The sequence below is a fragment of the Meles meles genome, chromosome 9 (genome assembly GCF_922984935.1).
Source record: "Meles meles chromosome 9, mMelMel3.1 paternal haplotype, whole genome shotgun sequence".
Taxonomy (NCBI): Eukaryota; Metazoa; Chordata; class Mammalia; order Carnivora; family Mustelidae; genus Meles; species Meles meles.
In genome coordinates, this window is record NC_060074.1 from 17,376,853 (window position 1) to 17,395,112 (window position 18,260).

Genomic DNA, 18,260 nt, shown 5'->3' on the forward strand with positions numbered 1-18,260 from the left:
AGTATTCTCGGAGGCCTGCTGTGCAACAGGCCCCACACTGAGAATGGAAGTGGACAGGGGACGTGAACGAGGGGGGGTTCTCTAGCCACATGGAACTTTGGCTGGCGGGCAGCATGGATCACAATCAGATTGTGTACTGGATAGTTATTAACTAAGACGTGTCTATGAGGGGGAGAAGGACTGGGTTCTTGGAGAAACAATGGTGGAGGGGACCCCACTGACCGTTGATTGAAGTTTGAGGATGGCCTTTCTGAGGATGTGATACTTAGGTGACAGAGGGGAACAGCATTGGGAGCAGCATGAACATCATATGCGAAGGACTCAAGGTAGTAAAAAGCTATGATAACACACGTGGAAACAAAGACCTGATCCTAGGAAAGTGTCCAACCAGTTAGGAAAACAATCATCCGGGAAACAACTCAGGGCTCGGCTGAGCTCCCCTGTGCTTACCGCCCTTGGAGGCTGAGGGGGGCCTGGTGTCAGCGCAAGGATATGCATGTCCTTGGCTCACAGTGTGATGCTTAGACACGCCAGGCACTGTGCTGTGACCATTTATGTGGTGACTGGTGGAATCCTCGCAACAGCCCCTACAAGGTAAGTTCTAGTGCTAGCCCTCCTTCACACCTGGATACACTGAGGTACGGAGCAGCTGAATCATTTGCCTGAGGTCAGACCGGTAGTGAGGAACACCGCAGACATGGACCCAGGCAGACTGGCCCCCAGGCTGGGCTCGTAACCGCAGCGCTCGAAATGCGAAGACGTCAGTTCTGACTTGCACGTGTGGTCGCCGGGTTCTTTCCCAGCTCCCGACTAAGGGGGAGGTGGCGGCCGGCAAGCAGGGCGCCAGCCACGAGCCCTTGCGTCTCCCTCCCCTCCACAGATGCGCCCTGCTCCAACATGCTGGGGATGCTGTCGGGCCTCATCCCCGACTCCCAGATCTCCGCCTCCTCCACCCGCGAGTACCTGTGGAGCCCGAGCGCCGCCCGCCTGGTCAGCAGCCGCTCGGGTTGGTTCCCCCGGGTCCCTCAGGCCCAGCCAGGCGAGGAGTGGCTTCAGGTGGACCTGGGAGCTCCCAAGACGGTGAAGGGCGTCATCATCCAGGGGGCCCGCGGCGGAGACAGCATCACTGCCGTGGAAGCCAGGGCGTTTGTGCGCAAGTTCAAGGTCTCCTACAGCCTGAACGGCAGAGACTGGGAATACATCCAGGACCCCAGGACCCAGCAGCCAAAGGTAGGCCATTCCTGGGAGACTCCCTAACCCCATCCCAGACAGGGAAGCTTGGTTTTGGGGTGCTCACTTCCTAACCAGAGAGTCGGCACCAGACTCCCTGTGTTCTCATAAGCAAACATTAACTGAGAGATTACTTTGTTCCGCTCTGCTAAACGCCATATTTTAATCCTTCCAACATCTCTGGAAGAAGGCTCCTCGGTCCCTCGCATGTTGGAGATGACAAAACTGAGGCTCGGTGTCACCCCCGGGGTCACGTGTGTGACTGTGGAGAGCCACGACTCAGACAGTCTGACTCCAGAGCCCAGGCACCTACCCTCCAGCCCGCACTGCCTTTCTGTCCGGTTTGACACCCATTACACGCTCTTTCAGATGACGTTTCCTTGGGATTGGCCGGACGTCCAAGAGGGGATGTCGTTTTTGGAGGCTTAAGTATAGAACCTAGGGGATCGCTTCCAAAAACGACTGTTTTTTTGAACGTCACGGCGCTCCTTTGTGTTTTCCCAGGCTGGTCTCTGCTCGGACCTTTCCCACCTCTCATCCGGAGGCTGGGAGAGGCAGGACAGACTTCCCAGATCAGCAGAGCCCCCTCCTCCCACCATCAGGGAGTACGGGTCAGCCCTCCACCCTGGGGACCTTGGGTATGGAGCAGCCCCCGGCAAGGGGAAAAGATATCATGCCTCTCCAGGTCAATCTCAGCGGGGGAGCCAGGCACTCTGATCCTAACTGCTGAGTTACCCTCATTTTCCTCAGAAGAGCAGGCCTCTTTTACCAAGGAAGGGGGAATTTCATGTCTCTGTTTGGTCCCTTTTGCTCAGCAAATGTTTCCGTTCTTAATGCAGAGGCATGGGCTGGGTTGGAGGCTTTGCAATGCTGATGTAAACACCCAGCTCGCACTTTTAGGGGCCTGGAAAGACTCAGGACTTGGTAACTGGAAACCACAGGGGACAGAGCAGAAACTGGACCGTGGGTTTTCCTGGCAAGAACAGACCCTGGCTCTTCTAGATCATTCTGGGAGCCTGGGAAATGAGATGATCTTAGCCAGTATCAGGGCCTTCCCTCCCCATAATAGTGCCCCCTTTTGGAATTGTGGGCATTCTGCAAAGTAGGTCGCATCCCTAGGTGCCGCTCAGCCAATCCCTGGCACATCTCCACACCAACATCGCCCTAAGTCAGTGGCTCCCACATGTGCTCTGGGTTGGGTCCTCCACCTGGCTTGGACCAGGACAGCCGCAATGTCCTCAGTTCATGTCCTGGGGCTTTGCGTGAGCTTTGTTTTAACTTGGGAGCTGTCTGTCAGCTGGGACTTTCTACATCTAGACTTTCAATCATTATAAGAACTTTTTTTTTCTTTTAAGATTTTATTTATTTGAAAGAGACAGCATGAGCAGGGTGAGGGGCAGAGGGAAAGGGACGAGCAGACTCCCCGCTGAGCAAGGGCCTGACATGGGGCTCCATCCCTTGACCCTGGGATCATGACCTGAGCTGAAGGCAGACCCTTAACCACCTGAGCCACCCAGGCGCCCCTACAACAAGAACTTCGAAGACAATAGGCAAAGCAGCCTGAAATTCACTTCTCTGCTTTCCAGCCAAGTCCATTCAGAGACTAATTCTTTCCCCCCGAGTCCACAATCCCCAGTCCCAGGGTAGAAGACAGAAGCTAGCAATTGCCTCTTTTATCTGCTCCCTCTTTTCTGTATTCCTGAAACTCTAACTATCTTCCAAATGAATCAAAACTTTGGTCTGAGGGTGGGGCTCCCATGGGTTGTAATGTCCAGTGAGTCAACGATGAGGCTGCCTTCTGGATGGGTGTGAGGGGCAGGGAGGAGACGGGGAAGGAACGGGAAGAAGGGGAGGAGTGGGGAGGGGGTCCCACAAAAGAGGGGCTGAGTGGCCCGTCTCCCTTGCAGCTGTTTGAAGGCAACATGCACTACGACACCCCGGAAATCCGAAGATTTGACCCCGTTCCTGCGCAGTACGTGCGGGTGTACCCCGAGAGGTGGTCTCCGGCTGGGATTGGGATGCGGCTGGAGGTGCTGGGCTGTGACTGGACAGGTAAGGCCTGTTTTCCCACTCCAGGTCCCGCTCACGTGGTCGTGGGACCCTGGCTTCCCGGCATGCCCTGGGAGGAGGTCAGACCATGACGTCGTGGGTGGGCAGAGGGGACAGCCCTCCCCACGTGAGGCTCTGTCAGCTCAAAACCCCACCCAGCCCAGGCCCTGCCATGTTCTCTTGCCTCCAGCCATGGGCACTACCGCCTCTGGACGGGGGGACAGTTTCTCAGAGGGATGTGCTTTGTCTTTTTTAAAGGATCATTTCAGTTGCCCAACCCCAGTCTCTCAAAAACAAATCATAACCACACACCACCCACCCAAATTCAATTAGACCCTGACTCTTCAGGCCAGGAGGCTGTGGCTGTTGATTTAGGGAAGAAAAAAAAACCCTCATGATAATAAAGTAATCGGTTTATGTCTGAATCTGGCCTCCAGATGTCAGTGGCTAAGAGACTTCATTTTCGTTTCGAAGCCACATCTGTAAAAGGCATTTATTTGCTCAGGAGGGACCCTGTTGTAGGGAAGCTGACGGGAGTAGGACTTCTTCCCCCTGCGCAGCGGGAGTCTTGCTCCTTCCTTCCCGCCCCCTCCCCGTCAACCTCATCCCTGCCACCCTCGGCGGCCGGGCCCGGGGAAGACCTCGATCTCTCCCCTTAAGGCCGCTCAGGTCCCCTGCGCAAGTGCACCCTCCCCGTTCCCGGGAAGCTCCCGTTGCTTCGGAGTCAGACCCCACCCTTCCTCCTGGCACCTCCTTGGGCAGAGCTGGCGTGAGATGTCACCTGGTGCTGGCTCCCTGCTCTCCAGAAGGAGCTCAGAGGAGCCCCCTGAACCCAGGGCCAGCAGGAGCAGCGGACGAGCCGAGCTGCCCTGCCTCTCAGTCCACCAGGTAGCTCCGTTTTCCCGTCCGTGCCACACCCGTCTCCGGCTCCCCCAACAGGGTATCGGGCAGGATAATAAGGGCACGTCGGAGAAGTGCCCCTTAGCGCCCGGGGAGGAGCCTGCTGCCTGTGTGCTGGCCCTGAGGGCTCAGAGGAGGAGCCCCGTTGAGGCACGCGGGCGGGCCCAAATTAGCCTCCCTCACCTTCGGACTGACGGCAGGCCCAGCGGACATATTTTAGTAGGAAGATTCTTTTCTCACCGTCACGTAGGGGAAAGGCCAAGTTTCCCTGCAGCCTGCTGAATGGGAGTCACCTGTTTGCTTGCAGGTGCCCAAAACCGTCCCTCCAGCGGTGATACAAGCTGGCTCCGTTTGTGGCCTCTCTGAAATCAAAGGGTTGGAGCCGCAGGGGACCCAGGAGCGTCTAGGCCGGGGTCTTCCAAACATTTTTGACCGCGATCCACAATTTAAAAGAAATTTTTATCACAATCCACTTGGCTTGCAAGCATGTGGTGCGTGCATACAAGTTACAGCGGATTGCTAAGTGCTGGACCCTGGGGACCGACTGCCAAGTATGAGACCTTCCTCTGCTGCTCTCTGGCCACGTGGCCTCGGACAAGTTCCTTAGCCTCTCAGCATCTTGGTTATCTCAGCTGCAAAATCGGGGTGATAATAGCCTATCTGCACCCCCTAGGATTGTTAGGATTCAGTGAAATAATGGATATAAAGTACTTAGACTGCAGCTTGGCATCTAATAAGCCTGTGATAATAAGTAAAGGCAGCTGGAACAAAAGGTCACCAGATCAGTGTTCATTTTCCCCCCATGAGCACACTCTGACCTGTCACAGTCCAATTCAAAAATGCTGGTCATGAGCCATCACAATGATCCCACATCCTACTAACCAGTGTGGCATACACTTTGGGGGAAAAAAAAAATCACAGATCTAGGCCAACGTCTCTATCACAGAAGGGGAAACTGAGTCCCAGAGAGAGGAAGCTACTTGTCAGAGGTATGCCCTTCTGTGCCATGCCTCTCCCGACCTGGCCCTGCTTTATGACCGGCTGGACAGTTGTTAATGTCCTTTCCCTCCTACTGCGCCCCTTCCCCAAGGTGACCCAAATTACCCTGGCGATGGTCAGCAACAGGTTTCTCATTTCAAATTCCTGCCTGGCCATTCCTTGGAAGATCAGAGTTGGGGCTTCTTAGCCTCCGCCCAACCTCCTTCCCTTTGAAGTCGCTGACATCTGGTTTCAATTGCGAGGGAAGCGTTGTAGTTTGATGGGCAGTTACCCCTGAGCTCCCAGTAAAGCGCAGCGGACACGGCCTGCCTTCTCACTATCCTTCATACGCCCCATCCTCTCCAGCCTCCTAGCCTCTCCTAGCCTAGTCAGCCTCCTGTGCCCCTGGATTTAACGTGATCTTTACCAACCTGCTACCTGACCCCCCCAGAAACTGCTTTCGTGGACCACATGGCTTTTTTGCTTTTAAAATTCCCATTCCTCTCTGCAACGCACCCCCCCCCCAACCTTTGCTTCATTCCTACCCCAAAAGGAGAGCAGGAAAAATAATGGGGCTGGCCCGAGTCACTGCAGCTCCATAACTTGAAAGGGCTCCTTCACCGGTTGGTTTGTTTGTGCTCCAAATGATTGCTTCTTGCTTTGCTGCCCACAGTTTGCTTTACAATTGAGTTTGAGATTCTATGACACAGTGACAAATTTGAACTTACAAATTAGGACGCTTCGAGGTTATTTGCTATTTACCGTGCGCAAGAGGCAGACACGGCCAAGGGAAGTATGAAAGGTTATGTGCGTCGTATTTAATAGCAGGAAGATGGGAAGTCGACCGTGAAAAAGCTTTTCAACGTATTTAGCCATTTCCTTCAGCTCCTGGCTCTGTTAAACGGTATCCCAAACTGTGCCTGACAAAGGCCCCTCATCACGCACAATGGTGCAAGGAACATGTATAGAAATGGGCGGAACAATGCCTGAGCTTTCAGGGAGTCTCCCACTGGAGGGCAGCTCTGGGATGAAGACCCCACCCCACCACCCCCCACCCCCGGCACGGACTTGAATGCCAGGTACTAGAACCCCTCCTCGCCCCACCCAGGGGCAAGGCCCCACTGTTTCATTCATTTCATAAATAGTTGCCGGATGAATGACTGGCAGGAGCAAGTCGAAAGATGAATGGACGGGCGAGGGCATCACCCGAGCCCAGGTCAGAACTGCCTGCCTGCGGTCACGTGTGGCCCGGCCAAGTTCTGCGGCGAGCTCCTGGTGACAGTACTTTGAATAAGTCGCCAACATGGGCGAGTCCATGGGACTGGAATTGGCTTCGTGTTGGGAAAAAAAAAATTTTTTTTTGCAAGTGCTGGCTACATTGGACTCCCTCCCCTCAGACCTTTAGTGTGCTGGGGCCAGTCTTGGTGACCTCCCTTGACTCAGGGCGTGCAAACTGCCCTCTGCCACCTTCAGTCCCACCCTGAACTCTCCCCAGCCCCCGCAGCCGCAGGCTTACAGTAGCTGCTTGCATGCGGAAAGCATTTGAATTTGCCACACCCTGACCTCAAGGCACAGCCGCAATTACTTCCACCAACTGGAGTCTGAGTCCCTTTGAGTTCGTATTCCTTTCTGTGCAGTTTTGTGCAAACACGAACCACAATGGCCGGGGTCACACCTCCCCAGCTGGGTCTGGCTTCGCTCATGGCTTTGGCTGCTGCGCTTCTGATGATCTCGTTAGAGGTGGGCCCCCTAGGTCAGTTAGCTTTGGTTCAAAAAAGTGCTGTCGGAGTCAGGGAAGGCTGAAAAGAGAACGTCTCTTCCACGTAAGAGTGGGGTGAACCGGCCGGCAAGGCACGTCAGCAGCCCCCCAAGGGGCAGTGCACGGGAAGCTCAGTTCATTAAACAGTGGGAGTTTTTCACTATGTTGGAGGGGCACCCCTCACTGTGTGTGGGGGAGAGGGGTGGAGTGGAGGGGTGTGTAGTGTACACACATGTGCATCCCACATGCTTCTGTCTTAAACAGAACACCCAGAGCACGGGTTAGCCTGCCTTGGGGTCAGCTTCACCCGCATCCATCGCGGTCCCACCTGGCCTTTTGTGCTGGCCCCAGGGCCTTTGCTGTGGAGTTTGCTGCAGGGACATGGGTTGGTGTTCCTGCCTCTGTGGAGGACTATTTCAACTTGGGCAATGCTTTTGACTTCACTGACAGCACACAGAGGTGACTCCAGGGCTGTGTGAGTGTGTGTGTGTGTGTGTGTATGTGTGTGTATGTGAGAGTGTGTGTGTGTCCATCTTCCTCCTTTAAAAGCCTACACTTAGAAAGGAAACTGCATTTCGGGCATCTTCCTTCTGCTGGTTTCAGCGCAGGCTGCCGCGTGCAGCAATTCACTTCCCCTTTCTTCCCTTTCCGCAGACTCGAAGCCCACAGTAGAGACCCTGGGACCTACTGCGAAGAGCGAGGAGACCACCACCCCATACCCCATCGAGGAGGAGGCCACAGAGTGCGGGGAGAACTGTAGCTTTGAGGACGGTGAGTCACCGTCCGTCCGGGATAGTGCAACGCTGACAGTCAGAGGAGGCTGGCCTTTGGCCCGGGCAGGGACCTGGATGTCCCCTGATCAGAGGTCAGGGAGGTGCGGGTAGTCAGGGACTTGAGGCAGTGGCTGTTTACAACCAATCTAGAAGCATTCAGATATTGGAACAACCAACCAGGACAGCCTACAGGAATGAACCTGCTGGTCATCAGCTGAGTGAGTGTCCATCTGGAGAGGAGGACCCCTAGTTTGAGAAGTCTTCTTTCCAGCCTTCACTTTGAATCATTAAAATCCTCAGCCTTTTTGGGTTGAACTGTGTCTCCACTGTATAGTCTGGTGAAGGTCTGGCTGTCATCGGGATGACTAGGCCCACGGAGCATGGCAATCCAGGTTAACTCAGCAGGTTACCATTCTGTGACCACATTTCTCAGGGTCTTTGCCCACTGCTGGTTGAGAACATGTAATAATCATGACTCCAGAGAATGGCCCATCCCATCCTCCATGGGAGGGGAGCACAGGTCAGTGACAAAGGCAGGGAGGTGCAAAGGCTCTTCAACCCTTCTTTGAGATCTCTGGGTCCCCTCGTTCCGAATCAGCCTCTTCACAGGGGAGCTCTGTGTCACCTTCCTTTCATCTTCTGAACGCATCCGAGTAAGATAAACAATCGGCAGAGCCCAAAAGTACGTCACCTCACCAAGTATGAGGACATTCCTAGCAAACCACAGATTTTGGAACACCTGGCATTTTTGGCTAGAATTTAAGGCTTGACAGCCTCCACTTACAGTAAATTAGTGATCCTTATTAAACGTTCATTAGACAAAATGAGGGAAGATTGGTGGAGACACTTGGGGAGACTTGGAGAGACTTGGAGGAGACACAGCTTCACATCGACTCAGTGGGTAGATGGCACAGTCTTGTGAGAACCTGCAGCCCGCTGACACAACCCACTCCGCTGACGGAGTGGCCAGCTCCAGAAAATGGCGACTGAGGAGAATGGGAGGGAAGCCAAAAATAAACGCTGAAGTCGTGTGACTGAAAAATGATAATTTAATGCATATGCTTTTAGGAATGTTCTTTTGTATATTATGTGGGTGGGGGGACACTGTTGGTCAGGGTTAGTTGAATTCAGGATTCTGACATTTTAATGAACTTGGCTTTGCTTTATGAAGAGGAGAAGGAGACTTGGAGAATCTTCCAAGACGCGTTTCAGATAGTTCGCGAGCTCACGGTGGAATGCACACGGAGTTAATATATGGTATGGGATTAGCAGAGTGAGCCCGGTGGAGGGCAGGCGGAGGGGGTCCTATCTAAATGGCAATCCGGAGGAAAATTTAAGAGTTCTGCTGTAAGCTTTCAGAAGTTTAATGTAATTTTCCCATTTATAGTGGTTTGTTTCATTTGAGGTTTCTTGGGTGGTTCCTCCCTATTTTTTTTTTTCAAAAGGTTTCTTTGTGGAATTTGGTTTCTGAGATAGAGTCCGAGTGTAAACATGAGAGAGGAATTATGGTATATTGAATTACTCCATATTTTTTAACGGAAAAATAAAAATTCAGAAATTGGCGGGAGAAGGGGGGGGAGGGCGAAGGGCCGACTTTTCCAAGCCACAGGTTGATGCTTCTATAATCGATTCCATGTGTTTCTTCTGGACTCTAGCTGACGTTGGCCACGGGCGGGCACACATGAAATGCTCTCTCTGGGGACGGGGAGGCACAGCCAGGGCCTGGTGGCCGTCTGCCTCCGCGGCCGGAGCTGCCCTTCCCCACGCCCCCATGGCCTGAGCCATTTCTTTCCACCAGTCTGTTGCTCCCTTTAGATTTCCTAACCTGCATTCTAGGCCTTCCGTACGGAAATTCCTCTCTGGGAACCCTGAGAAGGGAAGCGAGAAGGCCAAAGACCCCACTTCCTCCCCGCTACTAGCCCTGGCCAGCACTTTTCCGCTGTCACTGAGGCCGCTGCCGGCAAGCTTCCAAATTTGGATTCCCGTTTCCTCTTTCCCCCACCTCCACACCCGCCCCCGCTTCATCACATCTTTGGCACCAGCTCCTCCTGGGTTTTTAGAGCTCAGTGGAGCCTCCCAAGAAAGTCTCTGGGTTCAGTCCTCCAGCTTAGACAGGTGAACAACCAAGCGGAAGGCGCGAGCGGTTGTGTGGGCCCTTCTGACATTTCCACGAGGAAGGCGGTCCCTGCTGCCCCTGGGATCTTGGCCCGCGGGCACTCAGTGCCATGCGGAATTATTCTTTTCTCCTGGTCGGTGCTGAGCCAGGCGGCCGGCTGCTCTGGCCCCTCGCGTTGCCCTGCCGTGCCAAGTCACCCACATGGCAGTGCTGTCCCACAGGGATGCCGAGCTGACCTCGTGTCGCGGGACAAAAGACCTATCCCAGGAGGTGAAGGGGGGCAAACAAGCCTTCCTTGTTTCGGAGTTCACTCTCTCCTCCCTGGCCCAGCACCTGCCCAGCCCATCAGCCTCTCTGGATGCTAATGGGCCTCCCCATCGCTTGTGAGAGCCCGGTTGGCAGGAGCCGGCCTTCCACAGAGGCACTGGGGAGACATTCTTCTCTGGCACTTAGGGAACAGCCATTTTCGCATTTGTCTGCTCTCTGAGGTGGACAGAAGAGCCTGGAGAGAGCCTGAAGCCATTCGGTGGCCTCATTTATAATTGCTTACTATGGGAACCACTGGCAGACTTGGCTTTCGTGCCTGGGAAGGATGAGACCAAAGGCTGACCCGAAAGCCAACGATCGCCAAGATGAGTTAAATGAATAAGCAAAGGGAGCCACTTTGCTTAGGCCTTGCCAGCGTTTTCAATAGCGCCACCGTGGCTGCCGTCCGAACCCGTTTCATTTGCCTTCTTTGGGTTATTCTCCCCCCCTTTCAGACAAAGATCTGCAGCTCCCTTCGGGATTCAACTGCAACTTTGATTTCCCCGAGGAGCCCTGTGGTTGGATGTACGACCATGCCAAGTGGCTCAGGAGCACCTGGACCGGCAGCTCCAGCCCCAACGACCGGACGTTTCCAGGTAAGCCCGCGGCAGGTCCAGAGAGGAAAGGGTTAAGGCCAGCCTGCTGCAGGGCTCCAGGCCCCAGGTACCCTGACAAGCATCATAACTTCCCACCACAGGGCAGTCCTCTGCTCTGCGCCCACAAACCACCAGTCTTTGCTCAGAGCGTCACCCTACAAAACAGCGCGGTCGTGGTTCCTAGCCCTGTGTTGGGATTAACGGTGCAGCCCGGAAGCCGGGAGGGAGCACGAGAGGCCAAGAGGAAGGAAAGGAAAGGCAGAAAGGAAGCAGTTGGGAGGCTTCAGGAGACGGGATGAGTCAGCGTCCCCTTGTCACCATAGCTAAGCCCTCCGGCCGAGCCGCAGAGCCTCTCGTCGACTCCAGGCTGGCCGCTCTTCCTAAAATGCCTCCGTAGGAGACCGCTGGCCTGCAGCCCGACGGCTGCTTCTCGGAGAGGGTCATCCCGTCCGTAGCAAACCAAGCCGAGGGTCCAACATGCTGCCGCGCCCATGGGGTCTAGCAGAGCCACCTGGCACATGGCTTCTGGACGAGTGTTGCTAGAAGACAGCCCTTGACGTACTGCTCAGCTGCCCTTTCTGAGTGCCAGGTCAGGGCAGCCTCTGCGGGCTCTGCTGTTGGAGCGGGCTTGCCTTGAGCCCTCCTCAGCCTGCGGAAGCGAGAGGCCGGTCCTCTCTCCACCGCAGCCTGTGTTTACAGCAGGTTCTGGTCGGCGCCGAACCCCCTGCTCTCCGGGGATGGGAGAGAAAGAGAACCCCCGCCTTGTCACGTTTGCCACTTTCAGGGGCATCACAGTCCCCCTGTGACTAAGCTACCGCCGGGACATGAGCGGAGGCGGAGGTGGGTGTATGAAGACCATTAGATGGTTTTTTGCCGTCAGACAGCTCGGAGAGCTGGGAGTGACCTGAGGAGCGTAGAGACTGGCAAGATGCATCCAAATCCTGAGCAAGTGCTGAGTTTTGAGGATTTATGACCTTTTGTTTTTAAGATAACTTATTTAATGGTAACTTTGTGTCACTTAATGTTTAATGATGACTGTGCTTCACAACTGCCTCGCAAAATTCCAGAAAATTTGTGCGCTGGCAAGCCAGCGCAGGTTGGCTGTAGCACCACGCATTAGGTTTCCGTTTTGCTGCCCCCCCTGGCCGGACCCCGGAACCCCATAAGCATTGGAGAGGAAAAGGGTCCATTCTGGGAATTAGTCGATCAGATGTTGCCTCACTAGAGAATAAATGGGGGATGAGCCTCCCTTTCTGCAGGGTTCCCCAGGGCTGCTCTGCTGCCCCTCAACCCCAGGGACTAGGGGTGTCCCCTGCCCCCAGGGGACGGCAGTGGGACAGATGCCAAGAGAGCTTTGCGGGCCGGCCTCCTGACACAGCCTGCACTTGCTTTCCTGGAGGGTCACAGCGTCGGCTCTGGAGAAAAACATTTTCATATTTCAAGTGTTTATCTCTTCAGCATTTGAGTGCTCAGAGAGATTAATATCTGAAGATCACCGTGGCCTCGGGCAACAGGAGAGAACACTTACCCTCATCCCAGCCTTAATCACCCTCCCCCCTCTTGTTCACTGCAATAATGTTTAATTAATATAATGAGCCTCCTGCACGTTGGAAAAAAAAAATACTTATTTTTATAACCCAGCCTGGATTTTTCATTTCATTTCCTCTCCTTGGAGACCTGGCCCAATTAATTGGTTGTTTTTCCCAACCTCCACTTTGTATCCGAACCTAAAGAAGGTGTGTGGGGTGTGCGTCCGCGTGTATAGGCCTAGCGTGTGGGGTTACGGGTGTATGTGTGTACGCGTTAGCATGTGTGTTTCTCTCTCAAGGTGTTTGTGGGTTCTGTGTGTGTGTGTGCATGTGTCAGTGAATATGTGTGCGTTTATGTTTGTGTACATGTTTTCCATGGGAACCTCTGAGTGTGTGTGTGCGTGTGTGGTTGAGTGTGACTGAGGCGTGTACCGGGAGTGTCATGCACGCGCCTGCGCATTGCGTGAGGGGGGTTTGAGGGGGCAGCTCAGTAGAGATACTTTGAATGAAGGGATCGAGACGACAGCATGGGGAGGTTTACTGGCTCTTACTCAGGTTCTCCCTAAAAATTTTGGCCTTTTCCCTTGCACTCTCCTGAGCAGATTTTCTCTCGGAGGCCAGCCCTGTCCGGGCCACAAGGCCACCAGTTAGCAGCTGACACTCCCGAGAGAGCTCCCGTCACTGTCCATCGGAGTGTGGCCTTCAGCTCGACCCTGCTGCCCGCTCGCCCCCGCTGCCCCCTGGCACAGGCCTCGCCCTCACCTGAGTGGCCCTTCCGCCACCCTGGCTACCGGCTGGAAACTCTAGCTCTTGTCCTCATTCCAGTTGATTCATTACACCCTGCGGTTTGGGAGGGCTTTGCAGAGCAAGCTCGCAGAGCGGGCAGAATTCCAACCGTGGGCTGGCTGGATGGGGACAGAAAGAAAATTAGGGCCATAAGGAACTGCTCCGTCTAACGTTGTTTCTCCCTGAAGATACGGAGGAGGAAAATAATTATTTTCCTCTTCCAGAGGAATCCCTGAAACTTGAAAAAGTGGCCCTTGTCACCTGTTTCCAGAAAACAAAACTCGTGCTGTTGGTTTCGGAACCCTTCCTTCTATCCTCTGATGATTTGAAAAAGTCACTTGCTGTATTTGCCACTTTCCTTCTTGCAAAGCTCAGTATGGGGCTTTTAGCAGGGGAGGATAGAAAGCCCTTTCTGTTCAGGGTGGTCCTTTCTTTTAAAAGAAAGGGGGGTGCCCGAGGGGAGCAGTCGGGAGAGAGGAAACAGCTGGGCCTGATCAGGGGCAGGCAGATGCTGGACCTTCCCAGTCAAAGCCAAAAGCCCCGTGTCCCCCACACTTCGACACTCCACAAAGAGGAGACACTCTTTAAGAGAAGTGTTCCATATGTTTTACCCCCGTATGGGAGAGCCGAGCAAAAGGAATTGCCTGTAGGAAAGGAGGTGTCTCCATGGAGCGTGGAGGGCATGGGGAGAGCCAAGGGGGGAGGAGAAGGACGACAGAAGAGCCGTGTTGAAATAGCCTACACAGCCTGTTTGCTTAGAAGTGTCTGTGGAAACAACGTACATTCCTCAGATCTTTTCTGATTTAGTTCTTTTCTCATGTTTTGTTTTGTGTGGTTTTTTTTTTTTTCCTTTCAAGTCAGCAATTAGTTCTGTTCTTTTGGCCAATGGTAAGAGTTGCTTAAGGCTGACGAGACACCCACTGGTTTCTAGCCACTGTTTTTGTTTTTCAAGATAGTCTTTCAAGCCACTCAGAATCCCTTCTTTTAGCTCTTTGCTTGGGGCTTAGAAGGCAGGAGTGTGCTCACACCCGCCCCTGGGAACCCTGTCCGGAATTCAGTGACCCCTAGTGATCGCAGAAGAGCCAGCCCCATGTCCTCTGAGAAGCCGTTCTGCCCTCTCTGTGCAGCTACAGCCTCACAGAAAATGTCTTCCCTGGTGGGAACTGTAGTATTTTCCAGAGACAGTCTCAAGTGCGATGGTCGTAAACCCAGTTTTGAGGATGATCAGATTCACATATTTCAGGGACAAGGTCAAAACTCCGAGATGCTGTGGTGAGTCTGCTTGTCTAGAGCGTGTTTAATGTGGTAGCCACTAGCTCTTTTAATTTTACTGAATTACAATTAAATACAGCTATAATTTTAGTTCCTCTTTTCAGGGGCTTGGTGGCCATGATGTGTCAGACAGCACGGTTGTAGACCATGGCCGTCATCACAGGATTGTCTTGGTCAGACTGCGTAGACGTCTTTTGGCATTGAGGTGTGCGTGATCTCTGGGGTCCTTGCTGATGCCGCTTCGCCACAGAGGGGCGGATGGCAGTGTAAACCAAGAAGCAAGTGATTAGGTGGGCGTAGCTTCTCTGTGGTCCCTTGGTGGCAGTGTCCGGTGGCAGCTACTTTTGTCATTGGGTCATTCAACCTCAGTGAGCCGCCGTGGTAAGGGAAGCAAGTAGCATAGCGTTAGACGGGGTAGGAGCTATTTCATCTGACCAAAAGAAAGTAAAGACTAAGTAATATCAATAAGAGTAATAATAGTAGTAGTAGTAATCGTAGTAGTTATGGATACTATTATTATCATTATTATCAGGAACGAGACAAGAAAACTAGAGAAAGAGCGCACCATGGCAGGTCAGCTTCAGAATCCTCAAGTGTGTGGGCTCCCTACATGTGTGCCCTCTTACACGTTCGTTGACCCCGTGAAGTACGGTGACAGGATTCCTTCACTTCAATCACTCCAAATCGTGGACCTGAAATACAGGAATCAGGCAGGGTGCCGGCTGGCCCCTCCTACAGATAAAGCAACTTAGTCTCACAGTTGTGGGTTCATACCCCACATTGGGCTTGGAACCTCCTTAAAATTAAATAAGTAAACAAATAATAAGAAATAAGCGGGCAGTGCCTGTTTGGAACAGTCCACCATTACGAAAAAACAGAGCTTCGGCAGCTCAGCACTTCCGTGTTTATTGGCTTGAGAAAGCAAAACCTTTACTCTGGATTCAGAAACAAGCTCAAGACGGACTAAGAATACAATGTTCTGAAATACTGGAATTTTGCTAAGGGTCGCTATTCCCCCAGATGTCAGTGGGAGAGTTATTATCGTTCTCGGGGGGCTGTTTTGAAGCACATGGGGCCATTTATAAACTCCATGGGAGTAGAGGACCAGAACTGTGATTCACGGGGGCACAGGTGCCTGACTGTGTGTGTGTGTGTGTGTGTGTGTGTGTGTGTGTGGTGGGGGTCAGGGGAGGCAGATGGTTGCAGAGAAATGACAGAAGAGAACTGAGGAGTGAACTTGCTCACCATAGGCTTGTTATTTGGCAGGGAACTAGTTATGACTCGGAATGAAAAAGCAAATTCTCTGAACTCAAAAGCCCTCCCCGTAGGCAGCCAAGGATCCGGACTCTGCGTTGGCATCAGATTGAGTTGCCGTTGGAAAGAGGATGAGGTGGCTTGGAGGGGCAGAGTCACTGCTCATACACAGATGAGACCTTCTGGGGCTCAGACTGTGGGAGGCAATTGAAGACCAGGAGCAGCGTGGCTACAGGAGAGCGGACATTCAGAGAACACCTTCAGCGGGAAAAGAGAAGCACAGAGGCCCTTTTTTAAGGAAACGAGGAGGGCAGATATCTCCGACTTTAGAGAAAGACAGCAGTGAAGAGAAGCTGTTCTTCCTTGTTTGAACTTGTTTAATTTAAATTCAATTTAATTAACACACAGTGTGTTATTAGTTTCCAAGGTAGAAGTAGGGGGTTCATTGGCTGCACGGGACACCCCGTTTCAAGGGCCCCTGCTGAATGCTTGCCACCCAGCTGCCCCAGCTCCCACCTCCCGTCCGGCAACCTTCAGTTTGTTCCCTGTAGTTCAGAGTCTCTTACAGCTTGCCTCCCTCTCTACTTCCCTATTATTTTATTTTTCCTTCCTCTACGTTCATCTGCTTTGTTTCCGTTTTTTTCCTGAAAGTCCTGATTGGCTGAGTTCCCCGGCAGTGTGCAGATTGATAATGAAAGGGCAGAATGATGACAAGACTGCCATCATTGCAAAAGCTTCATGAACGCGGACACACAAAAGAATAAAAATTAAGTTAAAAAAAAAAAAAAGCCAGCTCTGGGAAGACGCCTGCAAAGATCAGACCCGACACCTCAAACGTCCACAAAATGGTCAACCTTGAGAACATCCTGCTGAGTTCATCCAAAGTCAATGTTTCCCTTCACAGGTTGTTAATTTGAGGACCTTAGCAGAGAAAGACTGACCTTGGGAGGCCAGCTGAGGGGCTGACTCATGTTTTAAGCATGACCTATACAAAGAGATTACATCTCCTGCAGCACTAAATATCCTCTCAGATGGTTGTTCTAGTAGGAGGGCAAGATGCTAGCCAGGAGATGTGTGTGTCGGACAGATGGTACGTTTGGCTTTGCGATAGCCAGGACGATCGGGCTGGTGATTTCCTTCAGGGTTTGGTACGGTGTGGACGCGACCGAGTCCATGCTGTTGGGCCGAACAGTCACGTGCTCACACATCACTGCTGCAGCTGAAGCCAGATGCGGCCGTAAATCGCCAGGTAAGACATCAGGAGATCTTTCTAGAGACGGCGGCAGGTTAAAATGGCTAAACGGCCCTGTCCTCTGCACGTCCCCGCTGCCCTTTTGAACTCCTATTGTTAGTTCCCATATGATTATTTTTCCTGTGTCATGGGCAACGACAGATGTTTTGAGTCAGGAACCTAGCAAAATGCCTCCCAAATACGTCAGGTCCAGGAGGAGAGGGATTCTATCTCTGGGACGTTAGTTCTTCATTCTCTTTCAGCAGCTAAACGTATTTCCTTTCTCTTGTCTTTTTGTTGGGAGCTCTCCATGGCCGGCATCAACGCCATCAGCTACCAGCACAAGAAGACGGTCTCCAGCAGGCGAGCTGGTTCTTAGCTGGTCAATCGTCGTGTTTGGGGACCTCTTAACAACCTAAAGGGCTTTTCCTTGAAGTCCAAGTCAGTGGCTAAAGGGGCCCACCTGTGCCATCCCAGCCCTTTGGTTGATCAAATAATCAGCAGCCATTGCGTGCTTACAACTTCCTCTGTGTTCGGCAGTGATAGGCCATAAACTAGAATGTTCTATGGGAACAGACTTCACTCACAGCACATATATGGGTGCCATGACTTCAAAGAACAGAAAGGCTTAGCTTAGAGGAGCATTAGTATAGACCTACTCCCATAACTAAAGCCCCCCGGTGTGGGCATTTAAAGAGGCAAGCGTTGAGTTTCCCGAGACAGCGAAGACCCGGGTCTGAATTCTTCACTGGTGAAAAATGTTTCCAAGTGAGAGGACAGAAATTGGCTGGGCTCCATCAGGGATAGAAGGAGGACAATGACAGCAGGAAAACTTAAAACTGAATTTAAAAAGTTCCTGACAGTTAGGGTTGTGACCCAGAAAACACATTGCCGATGTGACCTACGGAAACTTCTTCTCTGGAGGATTGAAAGCAGAGGGAGGACAGCTGTTCTGGGGACGGTTTCAGCGTGGTTCCTCTGGGCAGCCAGGCTGACCTAATCTAAACGGTCTCTTGAGGTCCCACTCTCATTCCAGAATCATGTTGTATTTTATTTCATCTACTATATAGTGGCAGGAAATACACGTGGTCAACAGCACATTATGCACAAGTTGGGGCTGGTTGCAGGGGTTGGAGCATCTCCACTGCCCTCCAGCCAAGCCGTACTTCCTCGTTGGTCTAGGACTGGTCTTCCCAGGTGACTGGCGCTTTTTTGACCCTTTTTCTTTTCTTTAAAAAACAACAACAACAACAAAGGCAAGCATAGGAGGCAGTGTGTGTAGCGATAGTAGTAGTAATAAAGACCAGAGCTTTTATTGAGCACTTACTACGTCCCTATTACTGTGCCAAGCATTTCGCATGGCCTGTTCCATCTCCTTCTCACAGCCCTCTCCAGCAATGTTCTTATTGTACCCATTTTACAGACGGGGAAACTGAGGCTTTAAATGATGGGTGAGCATCCGACGAGGGGTCCAGCCCAGA

General features: G+C 52.6%; 1 protein-coding gene across 6 annotated transcripts in view; it reads left to right on the forward strand.

Annotated features, from left to right (window-relative positions):
- The window catches only part of NRP2 (neuropilin 2), a 114,576-nt gene that overhangs the window by 59,075 nt on the left and 37,241 nt on the right, over nt 1–18,260 (forward strand). For 5 of the 6 annotated variants that reach the window (XM_046018733.1, XM_046018734.1, XM_046018735.1 and 2 more), the window contains exons 9-12: nt 881–1,230; nt 3,138–3,282; nt 7,571–7,687; nt 10,567–10,707. In XM_046018733.1, coding sequence (XP_045874689.1) covers nt 881–1,230; nt 3,138–3,282; nt 7,571–7,687; nt 10,567–10,707 — 753 coding nt within the window. Of the gene's footprint in view, nt 1–880; nt 1,231–3,137; nt 3,283–7,570; nt 7,688–10,566; nt 10,708–11,406; nt 12,253–18,260 lie in introns of those variants that run through there. The other variant, XM_046018739.1, reaches the window with a different exon arrangement.